Source organism: Lepisosteus platostomus, chromosome 9, assembly GCF_059453375.1.
Source record: "Lepisosteus platostomus isolate fLepPlt1 chromosome 9, fLepPlt1.hap1, whole genome shotgun sequence".
Lineage (NCBI taxonomy): Eukaryota > Metazoa > Chordata > Actinopteri > Semionotiformes > Lepisosteidae > Lepisosteus > Lepisosteus platostomus.
Window position 1 is genome coordinate 7,299,321 of NC_142619.1, and position 24,737 is coordinate 7,324,057.

General features: G+C 41.6%; 2 protein-coding genes across 2 annotated transcripts in view; one reads left to right on the forward strand and one right to left on the reverse strand.

Moving 5' to 3' along the window:
- Positions 1-638: 638 nt before the first annotated feature.
- Positions 639-5,701, forward strand: ndufb2 (NADH:ubiquinone oxidoreductase subunit B2). The gene is made up of 4 exons (XM_088646736.1): positions 639-825; positions 3,085-3,229; positions 4,371-4,474; positions 5,595-5,701. The coding sequence occupies exons 1-3, from the start codon at positions 758-760 to the stop codon at positions 4,443-4,445; spliced, it is 288 nt and encodes a 95-aa protein (XP_088502862.1). The 5' UTR covers positions 639-757; the 3' UTR covers positions 4,446-4,474; positions 5,595-5,701.
- A 148-nt stretch (positions 5,702-5,849) lies between these two features.
- The window catches only part of kdm7ab (lysine (K)-specific demethylase 7Ab), a 53,596-nt gene continuing 34,708 nt past the window's right edge, over positions 5,850-24,737 (reverse strand). Inside the window, exons 7-20 of the mRNA XM_088646731.1 lie at positions 24,246-24,408; positions 20,841-20,928; positions 20,351-20,457; positions 19,657-19,748; positions 18,687-18,773; positions 17,895-18,104; positions 17,043-17,170; positions 16,473-16,630; positions 15,048-15,148; positions 14,413-14,561; positions 13,551-13,729; positions 12,966-13,024; positions 12,280-12,571; positions 5,850-10,879 (exon numbers count right to left, since the gene is read on the reverse strand). Of these exons, the coding sequence (XP_088502857.1) occupies positions 10,791-10,879; positions 12,280-12,571; positions 12,966-13,024; positions 13,551-13,729; positions 14,413-14,561; positions 15,048-15,148; positions 16,473-16,630; positions 17,043-17,170; positions 17,895-18,104; positions 18,687-18,773; positions 19,657-19,748; positions 20,351-20,457; positions 20,841-20,928; positions 24,246-24,408 (1,902 nt within the window). The 3' untranslated portion in view covers positions 5,850-10,790. The remainder of the gene's footprint in view (positions 10,880-12,279; positions 12,572-12,965; positions 13,025-13,550; positions 13,730-14,412; positions 14,562-15,047; positions 15,149-16,472; positions 16,631-17,042; positions 17,171-17,894; positions 18,105-18,686; positions 18,774-19,656; positions 19,749-20,350; positions 20,458-20,840; positions 20,929-24,245; positions 24,409-24,737) is intronic.

Here is a 24,737-nt window from a genome sequence, read left to right on the forward strand (position 1 = left end):
AAGGTGGGCTTTTGACGGACAAAAACCCAACATAATATTATTTTTATATTATATTTAAACATAATACATATTTTAAGTAAGAGATTTGCCGTATTTAGCATTTTAATGATGTCAGGCGATGTCAGGAGTTTTAGCAGTTCCCCAGCATTTAAAGGATGCTTAGTCTGAGACCTGAAAAATTGATGACATGAAATACTGAAAAACCTTGCAGTTTCCTTTTTTTAAAAATGCGACGTGCGTTTCAATGGTGTTACGGGGGCGTAATGTAAAAATCAATAAGAAATGACATTTTTAATGACAGGCATCCAAAACAAAACTTTATGTGTTCTTTTGGATGTGGGACACATTTTGATTTGTCTAGTGCAAAGTTTCGCCCGAGCTAAAAACTCCCAAGGAGTTTATTATTAATAATAAAAGTATTATAAAGACTTGACACAATTTTAAAAACAAAAACTGACCATCCATTTTCTTAAACAGCTATTTAAACGAGAACAATGTAAGAAATACGTTTACCATACAGCCTGCCTAAGATCACTAAATAAAAGTCTTCGGTAATTCCTATATAATGATACAGATTTTATTAAAGCTCAACACTTGAACTTTGACCCCGGTAGCTGTGTGGAGCGGACCAATAGCAGCGCTCGTTATTGAGAGGTCGCTTCAATAGCGAAAGGAAGGTGACATTTTGCTACAGCAGGAGTTTCAAGAGTGAATAACCCTTGAAAACCAGCAGGATAGAGCGAGCTAAGAAAACACCATGTCTTCTCTTGTGAGGGCTGTGGCGCAGCTGTTTCGTCGCGGAGCCTCGAGAGCAGGAGGGACGAAGTAAGTTTAATTTAAGGCTTGTATGAAACCGCTCAAATGCAATAGACAGTGGAGTGTTATTTTCACGACTTGCATGTATATATACACACGTATACATACGTGTGATCCTTAATGTAGTTGTTAGTTATCCAAATACGCTTCTAACAAGAAAAAATTAACTGTCTTCCATTTGGTTATGTCATCTAATATGTGTTTATTGAAAGAACAACAGCTGCATTAAGCTTTAGATATGAGATTATTGTCTGAGAACGTTATCGAGGAGGCTTTTTTTGTATCACCTTTCTTATATATTTGTCTTTGCTTCAGCTGCCTCTAATGTGATGTGTAATGATAACAACGTGCATTTCTAATGCGCTTTTCATCCCCTAGGATTCCAAAACGCTTTACATAAGAGGATACCCACATCATCCACCACTGAAGTGCAGTATCCTGGCTACACAATAGGTCAGATGGTGAAGTTGCTTCACCAGTTGATTTAAGGGCGAGCTTTGGGCATGTCCGATATTACAAACATGAAATTGGATTTAACCAGGACATTGGGGTTAACACCTTGACACTACTGAACAGTGCCATGCCATACTTAAAGATCATGTAGTAGGGGTTTAGGAAAATGTCCTGGAGACATTTCAGAATGCTGTATATTTCAAGTATTTGCATAAAGCCCCTTAAATCATATCATAAAAAGCTAAGCATTTTTCAGCAACAATGCAATACAAAGTACATTTATGGAAGGTTATTCACAATATAGGTTATAATGGTTTAGTGTTGTGAAGTAGCCCAGCAGTTATATCACCCTGCAACTCACAACTGGTAACCCACTAAAGCTAAGCAGGTGTGAGCCAGGTCAGTACCTGGATAGGAGACCTCCTGGAAAAGCTAAGGTTGCTGTTGGAAAAGGTGTTAGATGCAGTATAGTGATGGGGACACTATATTGTAAAAAAAGGGTCTGTCCTTCAGATAAGAAGTAAAACCAAGGCCCTGACTGTTACTAAAACATCCCAGGGTGTTTCTCAAATAGAGTAGGAATGTTAACCCCGGTGTCCTCGGCCTTTACCAGACAAAATAATCCCCATTTATGAATTGGCTTCATCACTCTGCTCTCCTCCACACTGGTGCACTTTGGCTGCCATTGCATTATCCAGGTGGGGAGTCCCCATTATCTGTAAATGAATGTGAACTGATCAAGGAAGAGGAATATGTAGTGACTGAATACATAATTCAGTTCAAACCTTCATTCAGGTTGCACCAACTCTGAATTTTACAGTATTTACATTGGTGGTTAGGGGAATAAGGGTGAGTACGTGTGTGATAGCTAGGGATGAGGCTTGGATTAAAAACAACATCCCTCTGTTGCTCCCACACACCACATTTAAGTCTATGACAGTGCACAATGCACAGAACAGTCAAATTAGAGTGCATAATTCTACCTCTTTGGAGATATGTTGCTATTCAAGGACATGTAAAATGGACTAATTAAGTTTTTTTCACTAAATAAAGATATATAATAAAGACCAGGCAGCGAGGTGGTTAGCATTGTTGACTTGCAGAGCTCGGGCCTGGGTTCAATTCCCGAGGTGCTATACGCCTGGAATCTGTATGTTCTCCCCGTGTTTGTGTGGGTTTCCTCTAGATGCTCCGGTTTCCTCCCACAGTCCAAATACATACTAGTAGGATTATTGACTTCTTGGAAAATTGGCCCTGGTGTAAGTGTGTGTTTGTGGGACTGTCCTGGAATGTATTGGCATCCCATCTAAGGTGTACCCCACCTCTTGCCCGTTGCTCTCCAATTACCCTGGAGTGGAAGAAGCGATTTGAAAATGATGGATGGCTGATTTCCTACGTGTTCTCTCATCACAGCGTTTAATCCCGCCTCAACAGGGTCCGCTTGTCGGCACGCCCGTCTCCATTTGGTGGTTTGAACCCAATCTTTAAGCTGACGCTGCCATTAAATGCGACCGAGAAATACTCCAACCAGCGCGTCGCTATGCCCGCCGGCGCGATTTCCTACGTGTTAATATGTTTCATTTTCTATGTGAGGTCCCGGAAGAATCGGGCCTACTGTCAAGACTGTAAAATCCACTTCGTCACCAGTGTAAACTGGAAAAACAAATTCTAAGAATCCTAAGCCTGTGAACATAAGAGTACTTTCTAATGTTTGTCTTGAGATTGCAGGACCCCTGGCGCAGAAACGGGGATGGATTTATTCCAGCGTTACGTGTTTCGGCCCTTCTGATTTCCGCGCTGGTTCTTGTGTTTCAGTGCCGGAGGAGCTGTCCACGTCGGCTTTCGGTACAGGGAGTTCCCATACATCTCCCGAAAGGAGACGTTCCACGCGGAGTTAATCAGTGGTGCCATGTGGTTCTGGATCTTGTGGCACTGCTGGCATGACCCGGATGAAGTGACGGTGAGTTATATTTAACGTTGAGATTTAAAATGGGGGGAAATAAAATCCGTTTGGTGTAGAAAACGGCAGCACACTTCACACAAAGAGCACACTGTGGAGCTGAAAATAGCTGGGACTTTGTTACAGACTTATTGTTGAAACTCCCTTAGTAAGATACTAAGATGGCTGAAACATCTTTCTCTGTTTGTTACCTCTTTCCTTGGACAAACTCTCACTGCACTAACAGCCTGTATTCTTCTTGGTATTGTATCAACTAGATGTTGTAGCTCGCTATCCCTGTGTTTTTTAAAAATCTGGGGAGAATTGAATCTAATTAGAATATATTGGTGTTGATGTGGACCAGTTGCCAAACACTGAAGATTAAGGTACTGATTGGATGCACGTCTTTGGACTAGCCAGGGAAGATGTAAATTGTTTTTACTCCGTTATCAGACAGTTGTCACATGCAAGATCTGTCTTGTGACACCATCATCCTGAGGAATTCTGCAGACATACCTCAGTGCAGCGTGTCTCTTGCGTACTATTCTAGTTGACAGTTGTCTAACTAGATATGTCTATGTAAAAATGAGACATTTTTCCTGTCCAGTGATATCTTGTCGAACCACGTATCCTGCCATTTCACTGGATGTGTGTCTATTGATGGAATGGCTTCACTTTGAATCCGATGTTTGAATCAGTTGGTCAAAGGATTTGCAACCAAGTACAAAACATGACAATTTTATTTAAGATTATGTCAATGTGTCCAATTACTTTTGGTCTCCTAAAATGAAAGGACTATGCTTTGATTCCTATATGGTTCACCCAATATAGATGTAAATACCCTCGACTTAAAGCTAACATTCTGCACTTTAACTTCATAGTCATTGTTTCATTTCAAATCCAGTGCGCTGGAGTACAGAGTCAAAACAACAAAAATTGTAACACTGTCCAAATACTTACGGACTGCACTGTATATTTTATGAGTGTGCTTAACACCTTAATGCAGAGAACATATGTATGAATGTGTGTGGATATTGAAGATAAGGAAGACATTCTTGATGCTGATAGTATGTTGCAGGATGTCTGTTTAAAGTATTACCAGAGTATAGAGGGTGTTATGTGATCAGGTAAGAAAACAAGTTATTTTTTTAATTCTTGTTAGGGTCACTTCCCCTGGCCTGACCCATCAGAATGGACTGATGAGGAACTAGGGATCCCACCCGATGATGTGGAGTGAAGAAGATTCTTACTTCAGTTGTCACAAAGGTAAAAGTGTTCTGCAGTATTGCTTGAGTTCTCTCCAATATTCCTTTGCTATAACTGCTTGATTTGCTGACTGAGATCCAGCAAAATGTCTGTCACTGTGAGCCACACCTGTTGACACCATACTGGTTTTGGGGGTAAAAGTGTCATTGATATTTTTAGAAGAGTTTTCCTTTTCTGTTTTCTGTTAGATGAAAAGAAGACATGCCTCCCACTGCAGCTCTGCCTGACAGCATTATAGATTGACCCAAATGCTTGTGAACAAGATCGATTAAAATAAAACAAAAAAAAAAGTTTCTTTGCCAAGCAGTTAGTGTGCTCTCCAGGAAAGAAAGAAAAAAATAAAGGTGTTGTCAAATTTCTGTTTCTTAGGGGGTGTAGTGGATTGCTTAGATTAGTCATTACATTGAATTTGTCAGATTTGTGTGCCACTTTGAAGAGGTTTGAGGGTCACAGCATTTTCTTGGCTCACTTAACATCCAAGCACTTCTCAACCATGTGCGTTTACAGCAAGTGAAGCTGCAATCTCTTTGTATAGGTGTGCTTGTGCAGCTGTTGTTACATAAGCATTGGACGCCTTGATTGACAGTTTGTGGAAGTTTGAATTTTTTTCTAGAGCATTATTAAAAAAGTCTGATAGGTAGTGGTCTTTTGATATTTGATACTAGTGACATGTTCGCATGTTTTTGTGTAATATTTCACTTTTGATCTGCTACTGATGATATCCTTATTCTTGCTGCTCAGTTACCAACCTTTTTTAACACAAATCTTGTGAACTAAATCTTCTGAAAAATAAATACAGCAGGTGAGATTTGCATTAAATTTATTACTCTGGATTTTGCAAAACATTTAGTCTCATTGTTTGATTTCAGTGGTTTCCAACAAATACATGATAGCAGCATAAACAATGATATGTTTAGTCTTGTTGCATAGATTTAGAATAATTTAGAGTGGATTTCTACTTAATGTAGTTCCTACACCTAAGTATGGTATAACAAGGGATGACTCTAAACATTACTTATAGGCCTATTACTTGTTCCTCTGCAGACTACGCATGCTGACGCAGCTACCCACCTTAACTGCTGTTCATAGGAAATATCTTAATATTGTTACATTCCTTTAGATTCTCCTGCTGGGGGTTGATGTTGAAGAATGAAGGAAGTGGCCTCCACCCAGATGGTCTTCAGATCTTCAATATTGTATATATTATATTAAATTTTGGTTCTGTAACTTGCTTTGCATATGCTGTTTTTTCTTACATTATAGTTCAGTAATTGAGTGTGTTTTTCTGCTTTCTGACTAAAATTAGACTTAACTTAAATAGAACTGAGCTAAGGGTCTGTTTTTAGTGACAATTGGATTCAAGAAATGAAACTGGTTACTAAGAAATCTTTTTTAATATTTACAGGCAATTTTGTCAAATACATAAAAATTAAAATATTCAAAGATGCATTGCAATGAGTAACAGTCACAAGACCTAAAACGTTTTTTTCCCAAATCAAAATATGAAAATACCTTTAAAACATCCAAACAATTTTAGAAAACCAAAAAAAAGGAAGAGAATACACAATGACCATCAATAGTTAACACAAAACTTGCAATTAAATTGATCTAAAAACAGAATTAAAAGCCAAATAAATACTGTACAATTCATAGTACTGCATAATACATACCCTGCCTGCAGGCCAGTCATTGATGTACATAAGCTCTATCAAAAGATATGACCAAAGAGGAAATTATTTGAATGTGATATGTGAAAAGCAATTAGTGTTCAATGAAACTCAATTCAGAGCTAGAAGAAGAAATTGGCAATGTGAATTTTAACACTTCAATGCAGCATACGTTTATGGGAAAAGCATTATATATACTCTGCTTTGTATCAGGCTTCTGATTTGTGGAGCAGGCATACAATACAGTACTAAGCAGTAGAGCCAGTCCTTTCCCTTGAGGCCGACAAGTTGACAGCCCTGACAATTGCAGCAGTGATCACAGAGCATACAGTGTGGCAGGTCATGCTAGGAGGTCCTTGTTCTAGCCTAATAACAGGGAGTTCAAAAGCCACTTGACAGGCTCAAGCTTAGGAGAAGTTAGTGCAATATATGTTGCCAGTTAAAAACCACAGTGCGTGATCAAGCCTGAACACCTCATTTTACATCTTGGGTAAGGAGGAAGTCTAAAGATTTTAGGTAGAAAAAAAAAAGAACTGCTCTTCCAAGTTTAATATCTACTTTGTCGCAATGATCTCAAAAGTGGCCGGGTCTACAGATGGCAGGCAATGCACTGATTTTCTACACTTGCAGTACCAGAAAGCACCAAATGGTCATATGCTATCTGGACAGACTGCACCAGATCAGCAAGCATTGGGATGACTGTGGTTTTCTCATGCAAGTTGGCGTGGGTTTTTACAACTCACTCGCGTCCTTTAACTAAGGATCACCGTCAAGTTGTAACATTCGTCTGAAGCAAAAATGTCATGTACTAGGAAAATTGAAATATACCTTTATATAATGTATGAAGACTAACATTAAAACGTTGTTTAACCTCATTATACTGAAATACAACTTGACATGGAGAAGATGGGCCCGATAAGTGCCATACTATGCCAATGAAGACTTGTAAATATCTATCCCATTAGGGTAGCAATGCCCAACTGGTCATGGAAAGATCTCGTACATTTGTGTTCTCATTCTATTTATGTTTAACTGAGCCAGGTGTTCTGTTAAAAACTTGTATCATGATTACCATGATCACCGCTGGCTGACTGAAATGAAGGCTTTGCTAAACAAGGGATGATGGGAATGTACTAAAATAGTGCTACTAATTACTGCCATGCAGGATGACAACTAGGCTTCAGGTACACTTGTGGCTTTATTACCACTCGCTCTGTTCTCTTGTGGTTGTGACTGTATAATGAAAGATGATTCAAAAGTGATGGATGTAGCACAACAGTTTCTTTCAGCCACCAGAACTCCTCCATCATGCAGTTATCTCCATGATCAAGTAGGAAGGAAATAATACCTCCCACGTAGCTTTCCTTAAAACAGAATCCACAATTTCAAGGGCCTACAGAGATAAACCAGTGCCTAAATATGCAGATCTAGAAAGGTAGCTAGTACAGCCGAGTATTGTGCAGTCTACAGATCCACTTACATGCCAAAGCAAGCTTGTAACTTTCATTACCAGAAAATATTCAAAAGTCTTCTTGGGGTAAAATTCTCTTGGGTGTCTCTGCAGTATGGGATGACAGCCGCCCACACTAAATTTATTCTTATTACATAATACAATCTTAATGATTCATATCTTATTTGAATGCTCTAATTATACTAAAAAATGTATAACACTCAAGATGAATATGATTCTCATTCAAATAGGGCTGTATTACTATCTACAAAATCCTTTTTACTTGCTTACAAATGGTTTTAAAACTTTAAGGAACAGTTACTGAGGATCAAAGTTTTTCGGATGCTCTGACTGTAAAGTGAAAACAAAACCAAGCCAGGAATCCGATGAAAGGGCTCCACTCTGACATTTAAGCTACTAACAAGGAGACTTTAATAATGTCAACCTTCTGTCATATTCATTCAACAAAATGAATTTCTTCAATGACTATCAGTCCCTGAGAAAGACCTGCCATCATCAAAAGACAATGCTCTGAATAGCATGAAGAAAACAGAAACCTTAATAAAGCAATGTAATCACCTGAAATCAGCACACATTGGCTTGAAAACTGCATTCTCTCGCATAAATCCTAATACTGAGTAAGAACTACACCTGGATCTGCAGCAGTGCCATGCTGCGTCACAGAAGGAACATGAAAACAATAAAATGTCCAAAGCAATAAGTAGCTTTCTGATATGAAAATCAAAAGGGATATATTAAGAATGCAGGCTAATGTATGCTACACATTAAAACAAATCTCTTTACAAGCTCCAGACGTTCAGGAGCAATCAACTTAAAATAGATTTTTTTTCCCCCGTTTAGTTATGCTTTTGTACTGTAAATGTACCATGAGAAAAGAATCCAATATTATAGAAATGGGAATAAAGGTCATTAATTATAATGACATTTGTTTTGCAAATTTGTAGACTGGAGCAATAACAGAGAATCGGACATCTAACAGTGCAGCACATTTGGTTATCTTTTTCCACATATCTCCTTAGCAATTAGAAGGAAAAATAAAAAAAAGTGAGGAAACTTTGAAGAACTGATGTTCAATGTTGTCTTAATTCAGCTCTTCATTACAGTGTAAAAGGGGGATTTGCACTTCCAAGTTTTTTTCAGGCTGGTAGCCAATTAAGCAAATGCTTTTTTGATTATATGATGTTCACTACGAAAGAAAGAGAAACAAACAGAAACAGTAGTAAAATCCTAGAACAAAACTGAGCTTATACAACAAAGCAATTCAAAATATCAGCTACACAAGCTGAGGAGGGCTTGGCGTTGAAAGCAGAAAAGACTGGATGAGCAGTAATTATTTCTGTGAATCTGACAGGGACTGAGTTGCTGTTCATGTCCAGCAGCTTGGGTATGAATGCATGAAAAACAGAAGCATTTTTCTCTCTACCACAAACCCAAAGACAAGAGAAAAGGTTTCACATCAAAACCGGAACCGGAAAGAAAATGAAAACTAAAATAGACATCATTCACCTTTTTTAAATAAATAATTCAAAAGTCATCAAAAAAAAATAATAAAAACAAACAGAAAAATTAAAACTCTGACTGAAATAAATTAACTGGAAAACCACGGCTTCGTTTCTCCCCTCTATAATGTAATGCTTTCGGCAAAAGTAAACCAGTTTTTTTTTGCCATTTCACAAATCATTTTGACAGCAGCACTCCCAGACATCACTGCTCTGCCTTCACAGTGGATGAAATGAAACCAGCCTGTCTACGATTTCCCAGAGTAGCCTTACTCTACTAAAATACCAATTGCAAATTATGTCTACTCCTCGGGTTTTCTGAAACTGTTCTGCCACTAGAATATGGCTATGGTATATAGTATAACTGCAGTGTATGGCTTTGAAGAGTTACATCATAAAGCCATTCAGGGCATTTATTTAAGAGCTACTATATACTGTAACTCAACCATGTAACTCAACCATGACTTACAGTATACCCACTGTCCAAAATATTTAAAAAAGACAGATCCAATGAATGGCCTGTCTCAGTAACAGGTACTTCATAGTTCGATGATAGAACATGAAACCACCTTGATATTTTGACAAATACATTTTTAAAAGGCATTTAGATTTAAAAGACTCTGTGTGGGCAAGATTATATTTCTACATGTAGCTTTAGTTTTGTCAATGAAAATGATGCCCCCCCCCCCGTTCGGGAAACGTGAAGGACTGGTAACACTGACAGTGATGCAGAAGCAGGAAGACCTTTTGGGAGTCTAGGGAGTGCTTTTATCCTGTCCAACCACCTCTCCTGTATCTTATTGCTGGTTTGAATGCAAAAAACGAGGGCAAGGGAGTGAGGGATGAGAAAACAGCACCATTCTAAACCAGCCCTGCACCTTGCAGGTACAGACGAGGCACCACTGTTTGCCCAGGGCTGTGAATTTCAGGGTGACAGACAAACATACCCAGTCTCAGGTAGCGTTTCTCAGGGCTGTACAGAACAGCCTTTTTACTGGCTAAAGCGCAGCACTTTCATGGTATTGCAATTTGCAGGGTTTTTTTTCCCCTTCCTCTGACATAGATCTTCCCCAGAGAAAGAAAAAGTCAATGCCGAAAGCAGCCTGTGACTAGAATGCAAAGACATGTGGCATCAATACGGAGTTGGCAATATAAGATTAGAATTCATCTTCCATTCCATATCCCCACTGTAGAAGCCAGGGGCAACAGAGTCCTCCTCTTTCAGTTGAGAGATTCCAAGCATGTTTCCTTGAGCTCAGATCCGTTCTTCTCTCCCAGAGTCAGCTTTGTGACGCACAGATTTCCGAGATGAGTCTCCTCCCGTAATACGGCTGCCGAAGATTCCACATGCTGCCTTTTTTTTTTCCTCTCCTTTGTCTGGTCTGAATTGTGTAGTGTGCAGCTGTGTGCTCGCTAGTGTAAATCTGATACCCTGTCACCTAAACTTGCACAGTGAACGTGTAGTGTTAAGGTCATTCCTCTTCTGTGCTCCAGGCAGTGATTCTACAGCACATGTGTCTCTCAACAACAGGACAGATAAACCCTCAGGGCCTGTCAGGACCCGAAACCCACCCCACTACTCCCCACCCACCCCCACCCACCAGCTCAAACTGGAAAAACCAGTGTCTTTTTTTTTCTTCGATTCTTTTTTTCCCTCCCAGAGTCTCCTCCGTTTGCGGTTAAACGAAGAAGCGGCTGTGCCGATTCAGCTTGAGGATTTTCCCCAGTCTCTGCTTCGCGGTAGCCATGCCCTTTTTAGGCCGCTTGCCTGCAAAAAAAAAGAAGAAAAAGAAGGATATGAAAAGTGACCTGTCTCTCAATCTGCAACTCACAACTGGCAGCCCACTGAAGCTCAGCAGGTGTGAGCCTGGTCAGTACCTGGATGGGAGACCTCCTGGGAAAAACTAAGGTTGCTGCTGGAAGAGGTGTTAGTGGGGCCAGCAGGGGGCGCTGACCCTGTGGCCCACGTGGGTTCTAATGCCCCAGTATAGTGACGGGGACACTATACTGTAAACAGGTGCCGTCCTTCGGATGAGACGTAAAACCGAAGTCCTGACTCTCTGTGGTCATTAAAAAACCCAGGGCGTTTCTCGTAAAGAGTAGGGGTGTAACCCCGGCGTCCTGGCCAAACTTCCCATTGGCCCTTACCAATCATGGCCTCCTAATAATCCCCGTCTATGAATTGGCTTCATTACTCTGCTCTCCTCCCCACTGATAGCTGATGTGTGGTGAGCGTTCTGGCGCACTATGGCTGCCGTCCCATCATCCAGGTGGATGCTGCACATTGGTGGTGGTGGAGGGGAGTCCCCATTACCTGTAAAGCGCTGTGAGTGGAGTGTCCAGAAAAGCGCTATATAAGTGTAAGCAATTATTATTATTATTATTATTGTTATTAAATTAATGCCAAAATTGTGACAAAACGTCCAAAACCAAAACACAGTGCACGCAACTACATCTAGTAGACTAGACGTTTGTGATGCATCAAATGCTTACTAGTTGAAAGTGCAAGGTCTAAAGTCAGCTAGATGATAAATACAACCAGGGCAAAGTACTGCCTGGAAGGTCTGAATGAAGCAACATTACTCCTGTGCTGGAGTCCTTGCACAGGCTTCCAAATCAGGTTGCGTGTCAACTTCAAAATCCTCATGCTCACTTATAAGGCTCTACATGGCTTGACACCCCAATACCTGCCTGACTTATTGTCCTCACCTCGCAACCTTTGTTTATTTAAATCTCCTGTCTGTCCTCCAAGCCCGTCTACACTCTAAGGACAACGGGGCCATTTCCTGCTATACCCCAAAGCTCTGGAATTCTATCCCTCAGGATATCAAAGAGTCACCTTCCCCGAGCGCCTTTAAATCCAGACTCAAAATCCTCTTCTGCTTTGCCTTCCTACTGTATTCCAAACCCTTATTGTAACTGTGTGATCCTTCTCTCTCCACTCATTGTGTTTTTTTTCCCCCTTTGCTGTCAAGCACTTTGTGAAGGCACCTTGAAAGGTGCCATATACAATGAAATGCATTATTATTAAGGGAAATCATGAAATTAACATTCACATTTTACTGGCTCCTGTCACTGTCTTTCACATCCCTCAATGGTAATGGACTGGAAAGCTCATGAGACGTACTAGTGCTTTGTCACACAACAGAACAGATGAACGTCACTGACCCTTTGTAGCTTGGTTGCTGATGGGAGGGGGGTTGGAGGCAGGCCTCTTGGAGGGGTGCAGGGGTGGCGACAGGGAGGTCTCGCTGTACTGGAACTCTGCCCCCAGGCTGCAGTCGTCCCGCAGGGGGCTGGAGGAGGAGGAGGTGAGGGGGTGCCTGTGGTTGACCCAGGCGTCGCTGCCACTGCTGTTGCTGCTGCTCTCGCTGTCCATGAAGTTCTTGTTCTCCTGGATTCTCTGGCTCAGCTCGGCAGTGCACTCCTTCCTCAGGTGCTTCTGTGCCTTCGTTTCATCCTGCCGGGAGAGACACGGGGGAGGGAGGGCGCCGTGAGGCGGGAACGGGGCAGGAGCTCCGCGGGCGGACTTAAGAGACTGGCGCGAGAAGGAAAGGAAGGTTCGGCAGAACGCTACGTCGACAGGTATTCCGGCAATTTTATGTCCTAGGAATGCTCTGCTGGTGCTCTCACACGTGGACACGATCCTCGTGATCCCGTTCGTGTGTGCACCGGAGTTTATTACTTCACAGATTTAGAAGTGTGCCAGAATAAACCAACAAACTTTAAAACGACCCTATACAGAGTACATCTTGTCCCAATTACAATGATGCTTGAAGAAACCTAGCAGGACCGGTCCAATGGAGGGTGTGTGGAGCATCCCAGTAAACCTATGGCCTAAGATTCAGCCTTACCTGGTGACTGGTGCCAAAGCCACCTAGGCTGTCCTCCCCTGACGCTGGCTCTCCTCCACCTGAAGGACACCAAGGAGAAATGAAGTCAGATCCCGTAGAGCCCTTGTCATTCCTCTCCGGTGCCTCACATAACAGGCAGAGTTTGAGGTTTCAGAACTGGTAGACAGCTTCCGCCCCCATCCTCAACAGCTTACACAGGGAGAGAATCTCTGTCAGAGGGCTCGATGCAGGTAAGGCAGAGGAAAATCGAAGTCAATTGATTCAAGGAGAAGAAAGAGCTCAGAGGTGATCCTCTCTTATGCCTTCAGACCTGGATCACAAATTCTTAACTTATTAATTTGGTCCCTATTTTACAGGAAAGTAGGCATAAAGAAAGCTAGGAACCGTGAATCTTCTCAACGCGTTTGGTTGCTTCAGCAAGATTTTTGGGAAAGCGGGCTATCTAATCACCGGAAATAACCTCCTCCACTAACGAAAAAATAAAGAAAAGCACAGGCCGAGACCAAGTTCGTCCCAGGTCTCGGCTCTTGCCCTGAACGTGTCCGGAGTGTGGGCACCCGGGTTTGGGTGGAAGGAGAGGCATACCGCTGTCTGCTGTTCTGTGAGCTGGGCTTGACCACCACTGCTCCCTTGAGGAGTCCCAGGGCTCCTGGGAGCTCCCACTCTCCTCCAGATGCCCAGGTAAACACTGAGGGTACAGCAGCCCTGCCATTGACAGCATGCCCTGAATAGCTTCTTCTGTGCTTGGCGAGGTAGGACGTTCTCTGTAATCACAAGGGGGTTTTTTACGGACAAGGCACCACAAAGGTGCACACTTAGACCTGCTAGTGTTTGCATAATTGAACGAAACCATGCAGAACACGTCTTCACATGGGTTTCCTCCCCCAGTCCAAAAACATACTGTGAAACCCGTTTCACTTTTTTCAACCCAATATCGCACTGGAAAAGGCCTAGAACTCTTAGTATTTACTCCATATTTTTTTTTAACAACAACGAAAGGAGCATTTAGAATAAATTTACAAACTACAACCATGATTAAGAAGGGCTTGTTACCAGCAGCTTGGAAGCTCAAGCCCTCAATGTCTCCAATTAATTTTGTGTTCCTCTAAGCAGGTTAACCTCCTTGTGCTCCGTCCTTTAGATCAGGCCTAAAACGTATTCCAGCCATACCTTCTGAGAATAATTTAGATACAAACATATTCTAAAATGATGGAATAATATTGTTTCAGACCAGCAGGATAAAATTCAAGAATATAGTAGATTTATTTGGACATACTACAATAAATAGAATCTGTTACAGCTGCTGATTCCTCACACACAGTTTTAAATGTGAAAAGGAAAACTGCTAAAACTCAATTAAAGCTACTTTAGGCTGTGTTACACTGCTGTACATCACAGTAGTTAGGATTAGCTGATAAAAGCCCTTATATAGTCATTGTATGCTTACAGTTTGAGTGGTTTCTCCTGGTCACTGAGTCTCTGGCTGGCCTGGTACAGGTCCATGATGCCCCCTGAGTCTCTCTGGGTCTCACTCTTTGAGGAAACCTTCTCGTCTTCCTCAGAGCTACCTGACTCTTCCTCAGAAGAATCTTTTTGCTGGGGAAAAGGACACCAAAGGTAACTTCGTCCGTTTGTCAGCATTTCGGAAGGACAGCACGGTTTCATTTAAATTGCTTCTCTCTTTTTGTTTCTCAAGACTGCAAAACTGAAACAAGGCAGCTGTGTTTTAATTTGATATCCAGACGACATTAAGCACAGCTGTAGCGTGAAAGCTGCATTTAATCAAGTATACTTTTATGAAGAATTCCAGGAATGCAAAAAGAGGAATTTCAAACACTAAAGTAAAATGAATGACAGCACATCTAATCATATGCTGAATCTAAAAACATTTAATCTTTTTCCAGCCATTGCCCTATATAGGGAATCGATATTCAATTTTACATACAGCATATTAATTCCATTATGAAACTTAAAAATCTTGCCAAAACTACTTTGTAAGTGCTATTTATTGCCAGAAGCTTTTCGCAGAGGTTATGACAGGGTTTTTAATCTCAACATAGGATATGAAGTCTGGACACATACCTTTATAGTGCAACTGTCTTCAGACTCTGCTTCTGAGTCAGAAGTATCAGAGTGCCCTGATGCTCCATTCCTGAGTTCAGATTTCACACTTTCAAAAAACTCTGAAAGCAAAATTAGACAGGTTTTATAACTATGAGAGCAGTAAGAATGCAACTTTACATTTTTATACTTCCGTCATTAGTCAAGTATTCAAATAAGCCACTTTATAACATAAGATTATATGTATTCACGATTACAATGAACTTCATAAACAATCAAGTGCCACACATTGTAGTTTCTTATTTTATACCATTAACTTTTCAGTCATTCAATTGGTCTCATTTCTCATATCCACATATCCACTACAATAAGGGAGGACTGAAAATGTTTGTATTTATCAACTTGTTTATTGTAGAAAAGGTTAATAAGTAAAACCTCAAACATAAAGTGATCAGCTTTCATTAGTAAGTTGTTTTCTGATATTTACAAATTTTTACTTTTTAAAAGTTTAGAACTTTTTATATGGGGCCAACAAAAATGTACAGGGGGTGGGGTGTTAAATACAGAAATGCAAAAGTGCAATGATCAAATCTGTTATTAGCTTGGTCAATAACAAACAGCAAATAGCCCACATAGAAATAGACCATTTTAACAGAAGAATTTTATATCCCAACCCAGCAAATGGGTAACTGATAACTGCACAGTCCTACACTAAATCCTGATTGCCAGCAACTATATCACCCTGCAATAACTGGCAGACCACTGGTGTGAGCCTGGTCAGTATCTGGATGGAAGACCCCCTGGGAAAGCTAAGGTTGCTGCTAGAAGTGGAGCCAGTAGGGGGCGCTCACCCTTCAGTCTGTGTGGGTCCTAATGCCCCAATATAGCACATTTGAAAAAAGGCACCGTCCTTCAGATGAGATGTAAAACTGAAGTCCTGACTCTCCATACTCATTAAAAATTCCAGGGTGTTTCTCAAAAAGAGCAGGGATGTTAACCCTCTGGCCTTTACCAATCATGGCCTCCTAATAATCCCCATCTATGAATCGGCTTCATCATTCTGTTCTCCTCCCCACTGAGAGCTGATGTGTGGTGAGCACACTGTGCACACTGTGGCTGCCGTTGCATCATCCAGGTGGGGTCTACACATTGGTGGTGGAGGGGAGTCCCCATTATTTATTAAGTGCTTTGTTGAGTGGAGTGTCCAGAAAAGTGCTATATAATATAGTATATATACATACTCTCATACATCCTGACCTAATGGCTCCTGATGAAATCCAATGAGGATTAAAAGCTGGCCACTCTGGATCTGAACCTGCAGTCCCCTGGAGGAAGGACTCATTGCACAGGTCAGGGAAAGACTGACTACAGCATCTTTTCAAGGCCCCACGGTGGAGCTTCTGTTATAACGCCTCCCGATTACAGTCTGCGCTGTCCTGCACTTACTGTTGAGTGGATTCTGCTTGGCGTGTTTTTCCCCGATGCTCTCCTCCTCCCACTCCTCCTTCTCGTTCTTGATCTTGCTGGCCTCTTTTGGCCTTCCTGTGTTACCTTCACCACCGGCAGCACTCGAGCTCTTGTCTGGGACTTGCTGCCTTTCATCTCTGACACAGGGACACAGACACAGGTGAGTTGGGCCCATCAAGAAAGAGCAACCAGGTCATACGGTCAACAAGATGCTAGTGAAGAAATTGTTCTGGGGCTGGGAGTAATCCTATATACCCATTTTCTATCTGATGACTTCTGAGGAATCTGAGCGTCATCTTTTTTTAAATAACCTCAAAGTACAATTAGTGCGTTCTCACCACTGCTCACAGCTAAAGATAAAAGACCTAAATTAGGCAGACTTGCATGCGTGTCACCAATCATCGTTTCAACGTTAAAACACAGACAAAAGATATTTGAACTGATGAGAAAAGGTCTACATGCGTTTAGCGAGCCCAGAAGTCTCAGATCAGTCAGTCAGAGAACTGTCTATGTCATTTCGTCTTTGATATTCAAGAAATTTCTGCTTGCCTCATAATCCTGCCATTTGAAAGAACTAAGCGCAGATTATTGTCAAAGTTTCTCCGCTCAGGTGTTGAGGACGTGGCCTGGAAGACCTTATTATACTTTCCATTCATCCTGGAGCTGTACACCAGATCCTATGGGGTATAAAACAATAATTAATTACAGAATTGTCTTTTTAGAGTAGAAGAGTACACTCTACATGCTATAATACATTGTCTTCTGAGTGCAATTTAAATACGAATTAGACCTGCTAGTGTTTGCATAATTGAACGAAACCATGCAGAACACGTCTTCACATGGGTTTCCTCCCACAGTCCAAAAACATACTGGGAAACTGGCTTCTGGGAAAATTGGTCTCGTGTGCATCTGTATCTATGTGTGCCCTTCGATAGACTGGCGTCCCGTCCAGGGTGTATCCTGCCTTGCACCCACTGCTTGCTGGGATGGTCTCCCGCATTTAGCTAAAATGGTTGGAAAGTTGCTAGATTGATGGGATGGATATTTAAAAGGGGGGCAGGCATTCCTTTTTGTGAAGCACGACAAGGATATTTTGCAGTTCAAGCAGGTAGCTGCGTCCGCATGCGCAGGCTGCAAAGGAACAAGCTCAGGGTTTAATCCATGCTGAAAAGAGAAGAAAGGAAACGCAACGTTTCGGCCACAGAGCCTCCTCCCTGCCTTTCCTTTCTCCCCTTTTCAGCATGGAATAAACCTTAAACTTAAATTAAATATTTTGCACCCTCTTTTGTTTTTCAAAAAATCCTTAAAAAGGACAAGGCGACGGGCAAAGAAGAAGGAGTGTGTTGTGTGCTGCAAGCCGTCAACAGGAAAGGTGCAGGCCCCGGGCCCTCTCCCCGCTACCTCCTCCCAGGGCGACATCTCCAGGCGCCGCAGCACCTCCCTGGTGTGCAGCTCCAGGATGTCCAGGTTGGAAGGCGTTTTGGTGCTGTGGTCACGGAGCCGCCGGGCATTCCTCCGGGCCTGGGAGCCCCTCTCCAGCGAGGAGCGCGTCATGGGGCACGAGCTCCCCATTCCCTGAGATTTCGCTGGCCTGCTGCCGCTCTGGTCCTCCTGTTGCCGACCACAAGAGTGGGGTTAGAAACCCTGCTGACCGGCTGGCTAGGCGCTCAGTCGACCCTCCCTCAAAGGCCGAGTGTGTGGGATAGAAAGCGCTGCGCAATACAAGTTGGGCAGGAAGCCCTCGACATTTTATACAACCAAAGATTGTCTGTTCTGACCACTGCTTAGTCAAAAATGTAATTAAAATAACACTTATATAGCGCTTTTCTGGATACTCCACTCAAAGCGCTTTACAGGTGATGGGGATGCAACCACCTGGTTGATGCGACGGCAACCATAGACCGCCAGTACACTCATCACACATCAGCTATCAATGGGGAGGAGAACAGAGCAATGAAAGAGATGGGGATTATTAGGAGGCCATGATTGGTAAGGGCCAATGGGAAATTTGGCCAGGATGCCAGGGTTACACCCCTACTCTTTTCAAGAAAAACCCTGGGATTTTTACCACAGAGAGTCAGGACCTCCGTTTTGAGAAATGAGTACGATTTCTCAATTTCACAGAATGCTGGTACTTATGGTAAAGGCTGGTGCTAAGGGCTTGTTTTCCACTGTAGCCTAGTCAGGGCTCACCTCTTGGTAGCGGATTTCCTTATTGAGTTCTTTAATGAGATGGTTGGGCCTGATATGGTCTGGAACTTCACCGGTTGGCTCTGTAGCCTGTGGAGAGAAAACAAAGCTGGTTAACGAGGAAGAGATAGAGCTCTAGCCTCAAGGACACAAATATCAGCCTCTAAACCATATTTAAGGCAGATCTTAACTTCGGTAATTATGATAAAAAAGGATCACTTAAAATGTGAAGATAGATTATTTTCTATTTTTCTATCAAGCACTGATATCACCCTTTTACTGTGTTCTCTTTTCATCGGTTGCCTTTATGGGCAAAATGCTAGGAACGACACCTAGCTTGAGCTCAAGTTTTGGTTCAGTATCTGAGATTTTAATTTCATATCATAGGCTTCATAATCACGTAAATGAAAATTTCAATACACATCCTATCCCAAAATAATATCTTTAAACAATCCATTTCTGTTTACAATAAAGCACATGCTTCAACAAAACACATTTTGCTACTGTATTCATTTACATCTGTTATGAAACCAATGCATATGCGACATGTTTTTTAGATACTTTAACTAGACTGCCGATTGGAATGAGTGCAACTGAACGGAGGTCACAAAATCAAACGTCGAGATGGTTTTGCCGACAAATACTACTTACTTGTTGAATCTGCATGCAGAACACACTGGAACATTTCTGCGGTGAAATACTTGCTGCACAACCTGTACTTATTCGCTCCTACAAACTCTTGCTCTCACCCACGGAGAGATCAGGGGTTTGCGACAGCATGGCGACCATACAGTACTTTCACAAAGCTCATGATTTTCTGCTTAATTCGGAATTTGTCATATTCTGCGATACCATCAACTATTTTCTTTTGTGACCGAGATTTAAGAACTGGTCTGGGAAACTGGGGACTGCAGATCCCCTTAACTAGCTTCCTTGCACACATGAATGTCTGTTACTCTACACGGTGACCTACCTCTCTCTTTAGCCAGGACTTCAGTGCAGTAGCTAAAGCTTTCACTCCCGCTATCAAGTAGGCAGGAGGCTGGCAGTTGTCTTCTCTCAACTCTGCAAGATCATCGGTAAATCAACAATGTTTATAAAGCTGCACAGCACACACAGTGGAGAAGATTGGAATGTGTTTGGAAAAGATACTTCTAAGGACTCTGCGGTCTTCCTGAGTTAAAACTTTAGCCCTAATCCTTTACTACCTCGTGTTACCTATAGTATATAAAGTTTAAAAAAAAGGAAGAATACAAAACTGTTTGTGAATACTATAAACCTTTTTGTGTTTGTCTATTATTGTGACTTAGTTGACGATCAGACCACATTTTTTATGAGTAATTAATGCAGAAATCCAGGTAATTCCAAAGGGTTCACAATCTTTTTCTTGCAACTGTTGCATCACTATACTGGGGCATTAGGACCCACACAGACTGCAGGGTGAGCGCCTCCTACTGGTCCCACTAACACCTCTTCTAGCAGCAACCTTAGTTTTTCCCAGGAGGTCTCCCATCCAGGTACTGGCCAGGCTCACACCTGCTGAGCTTCAGTGGGCTGCCAGTTATGAGTTGCAGGGTGATACAGGTACTAGGTGAAACAGTCATAAAAAGGATGTATGGATGACTTTTACTGTGAAGATGATGACTACATTTGTGGGTTTTCATTACCTTTAAGCGTTTCCAGCAAGTTCTTGGCCACATACCAGCAGATAGCCTCAAAGTAAGGGAATTTAAAGAGATCAGGTGTCTTTAACCGTCTCTCCATCTCGTAACACCTGCCAGGAGAGAGGGGCATTAACACCGTGGACACAGGGCCACATTTCAATCTCAACCAAAAGCTTGACACAGTCATAAAAATACATAAATCAAACAAATATAGTTTGTAGTGCAGTTGTAGATACAAGATTATGTACAAAATTGAGAATTTTCCAAAACATATCTACTTAATTTATGTAAGCAATAATGCCAAAGATTTTTCAATGCTTAGTTAAAATGCAACAACCAATTTAAAGTCCATTTTCTATCAATTACACAAAGTCTGCAAGCAACTCAATAAAGATTTAACGACAAGGTCTGATGTGAAAAGTGAAATGACAGCAGAACTTGACAAAAGCAAAGGAACACATTTCGACACAAAAACTGCACTTCATCATCTTACCTGAGCTGCATTTCAATATTAAGATTGTGTAAGAAATTCCCGCCAAAAGCCATGCAATCCTGAGAGGTGAGAACAGCATGGATCCACCCTGTTTAAACAAAAATGCATTAGTTGTTCGCCAAAACCAACTGGGCATCTTTGAGACATGAGTAATTGAATGCACAATGTACACGATTGTTATGAAGCCTCAAGCTATTCAATTCCCTACCTCGTGAAGCAAGTCCACAATGATGTCTGCAAAGGACTATTTTGAAACCTATATTTCTGTCAGTGTATCCTGGTACAATGGATCCAGAACATTTATACACATTGCTCTGCAATTGATATTAGGGGTTTCAGTGGCTCTTAAGACTGCAAATACACCAAACATGGACATGTGGATGAGGTAACTTCTCAGAAGGACAGAGTACGCATTTTGAGCAGCAAAAGACAAGGCTAGATGGAGATTTCTCAGGCTGTGTGAAGGTCCCCTTTTGAGTTCTTTTATTACCTCCACAGAAAGAAGAGAGGACCAGTTAGTATGTAACCTGAGACTGAGGTGGGAAAGCTCTTTCCAATCTCTGTTAGTCAGGAGGCTGGCTCCTGCAGTAGGCTGAATGTCTAAGTAAGGGGACAAAGTAAGAGGACAAAGAGTGGACAGGAAAATGACAAGCATCGGTAAAATAGCCCCAGGTCAACTTAAACAAGAGTCAGCCTTTCTTGGGAGGGGAGTTTCCAATAAAAAAGTTGAGAATCGGTTCAACAGCACAGAGGTTCAGCACTGAAGTCTTTAAACCCCTTCTTTATGTGGCCACACATTCTAATAACCATAATAATGGTAAACTTAATGAATGCTTCCAAGGAGGCTGTTTACTATAGTGATGACGTGAAAGAGTTGGTGGCGAGTGGAATTCGACACCCTGCTGATGTTTACTACACTAGTAATTTAGCACATGTTTGTCATGCTGACTGTGCTCAGGAAAAGATTCCATCTCGAACAAGTACTGTTTACTTGCTGTGGCCTAAAGCCTGCTACTCAAATTTAAAAAGTAGGGGGAGTTACTGTCTGTGTCAGTCAAAGGAAAGCTGAATCTGAAAAAAGCGTTTTGTGCTAATTGTTCAAAAATGCTGGGATAACCAATGTCTGAGAAAACAAGACAGTCCTGGTATCAGTGCTCAATTAACCACTTTTTCATTAACCACTCAACGGAACAAATTATACCTAACCGATAACTCAACAAATGTTTCTTTAAACCAATATATTATACCCTCTAGCTTCTGATACAATGTGCCTTCTCATAGTCCTCATAGATAGACAACAGAAAAACATAAAAACTGCAATAACATAGCCATTTAAAAGTGATGGTAAAGAAAAATCTTCATATTTTATTCCCTTCAATGAAAAATCACTAAGTAGAAACTGGATACGTCATGGCAAAATTAAACTAGGAACATATTTTTCAATATTTTGCCAAGAGTCATGCAACATTTTGTTTAGCTGGCAAAAGGAAGGTTTTCAATGCAGAAGACAACATTTTGCACATTTTTAATGCAGAAGTAAAACACCATCTTTATGTTAGGAAGACATTTTAAGATGGCTTTCCACGTGGCTCTGACTGAAATCTGTTTGCTATCGGGATTTTTGTTTGTTAGCATTTGGGAACAGCAGGTGGGAAGAGGAATTCTTCCAGGGAAGGGCTGAGTATCCTGGCCAGTTCAGACCCAGAGCTACAAAGCAGGAAACACTGATTAATAAATCCAGCTGTGGCCGTTTTCATACAATTTTCACGACTGTCTAACAACTGATGCCCTTCGCCGGCAGAGAAGAGCCCTCATTTAGAATCGAAATCGAAAAAAAAATAGCCGCACAAAAAGCGCCAAATCCCGGCTTTGCTGTTTTGCGACTCCAAGGATAAAATATATTCAAGTGCCGTCAAAAGGAAATGTGATAACCAGCTGCAGAAAAAATCAACAACTGTATCAAGTATCAAGGACTTAAGTGTAGGTAGCTTCCACCTTGTGCCTATTTGATACTCACTGGTGAAACTTTGGGATTTTCTGATTGTGATACAAATGCGCAATGATACTAATACTACTAATCCAACATTCTACATTACAGCGATCACTATTTTAGAAATTCTAATTACAATTCTTAAAAGGAGTTCCTGGTGGGGCTGTGGCACAGTAGTTAGCACTGCTGCCTTGCAGCGCTGGGGCCCTGGGTTCGATTCCAGACCTGGGGTGCTCTCCGTGCTTGCTCCAGTTTGCTGTCCGAGTCTAAAGAAATGCTGGAAGGTTTATTTCCAGAAGGCAATTAACATTGCCCCCTAGTGCAAGTGTGAGTGTGTGCATCTGTTTGTGGCATACCACCTTGACCTCTCCTGTACTCCCACGACCCCGATTTGGAAGAAGCGGTTTGAAAATGGATGGATCCGACGAACTGAACCCAGGGTCCCTGTGCTGTGAGGCAGCAATACAACCATTGCACTCCCCTGACACCCTTCGATAAGTCATTTGTTTAAAAATACATCAATTTCAAAAACTACCCACCTAAATAAAAATACCTTAAAAAGGATGAGAAGATTACCAAAAGCCTCAACTACTTTCAGAATCAAACTTTCATTCCACCCAATTATAAAATAGCATAAATAAACTGGTTAACTGGTTTGCAGCATTTGACAATCATAGGTGACACCTGATATGGTATTTTTACACCATTTACATGAGATTTTCTAAAAAAAAACATCTTTGTTTTAATTCCTCACCTACTCTCTTATTAAACAACTTAGCACCGGCCTCTCTCTGTGCGAATCTAAATATTTACAAGAAATGCCAATAAACTAAAAGAACTGCAGAATTCCATATTAACACAAAATCACCGTGCTGCTGTGGAAGACTGGAGGCTAGTCATTTAAAAAAAAATAGATTTTCATAAATAAAACTCCAGTGCCCTTTAAGGCTGAATAGTCTTAATTTGACTTTGGACTCCTAAAAAAAAATCTAACAGCCAGCCACAAATGTGTTTTTTTTTCCTTGGCAGCGACACGGGAATTCGACCGTTCGAAATGCACAAACGACCTGAATTTTCCTCGCCGAGTAGAAAACCACCTTTAAAGGCCTGTGTTCTGCGACATGTTTGTGCGTCGCTGAGGTATATAAAGAGTAATTACAATGCGTATTCTTCAGCAGGAAAAGTATAGAGTCCCTGTCTGCTTTCGCTTGCCTAGAGCTGCGGTAGGAAACACAACGTCCAAGACGTCTGCTTCAGCCTGAAAAGAGTTAAGGGACCTGGTCAAGGAGGCGGCACAGGACACATCAGTCATTTAAAAAAAAAAAAAAGAACAGCCATCATAACAACACAGTACAAGGTCAAAGCAATGAGGAGGAGCAGGAGAAACAGGACTGGAAGTGGGCCTTTCCCCTTACCCGTGGGAATGAGAAGTGTCGTCCCCTGCCGCACCACACACTTGTAGCACTTGTCCACCTTCTCCCCGAAGAACACCTCGCTCTGATTGGGGGACGAACTCCACGCCTCGTATAGTGCAAGATTCGCCTCGGTGGGCTTTATCAAGTAAAAAATCTTTTCACCCTTAAAAAAAAACAACAACAGATACACGCCGAATCAAGAACCATTCCTGCGGAGTGTGAAACACCGTCAAATCCACTGCATTTGCAATGAGCAACAAGAATGACTCTGGATGTTCTTTTCATGTGAGGAATCTCATCTTCTGGGGTTATTCTATAAAAGGAACTCTTTTACCATGACGCACTGCAATTAAAGGGATTAATCCTGTCCGGCTCCAGGATTAACAGTTGAAGACACACTGGAGTCAAGAATTAAACCGATGGAAATAATTTCATACCCTAAATTTTTTTTTTGAGGCAAACTGCAACATGGAAAAGGATTGGAAAAATCAT

Bases quoted from the DNA above. Each gene is read 5' to 3' on its own strand.
- ndufb2 (XM_088646736.1), top strand. From the start codon at position 758: ATGTCTTCTCTTGTGAGGGCTGTGGCGCAGCTGTTTCGTCGCGGAGCC. The intron at 826-3,084 runs GTAAGTTTAATT...CTTGTGTTTCAG, and splicing joins TCGAGAGCAGGAGGGACGAA to TGCCGGAGGAGCTGTCCACG. The intron at 3,230-4,370 runs GTGAGTTATATT...AATTCTTGTTAG, and splicing joins ATGACCCGGATGAAGTGACG to GGTCACTTCCCCTGGCCTGA.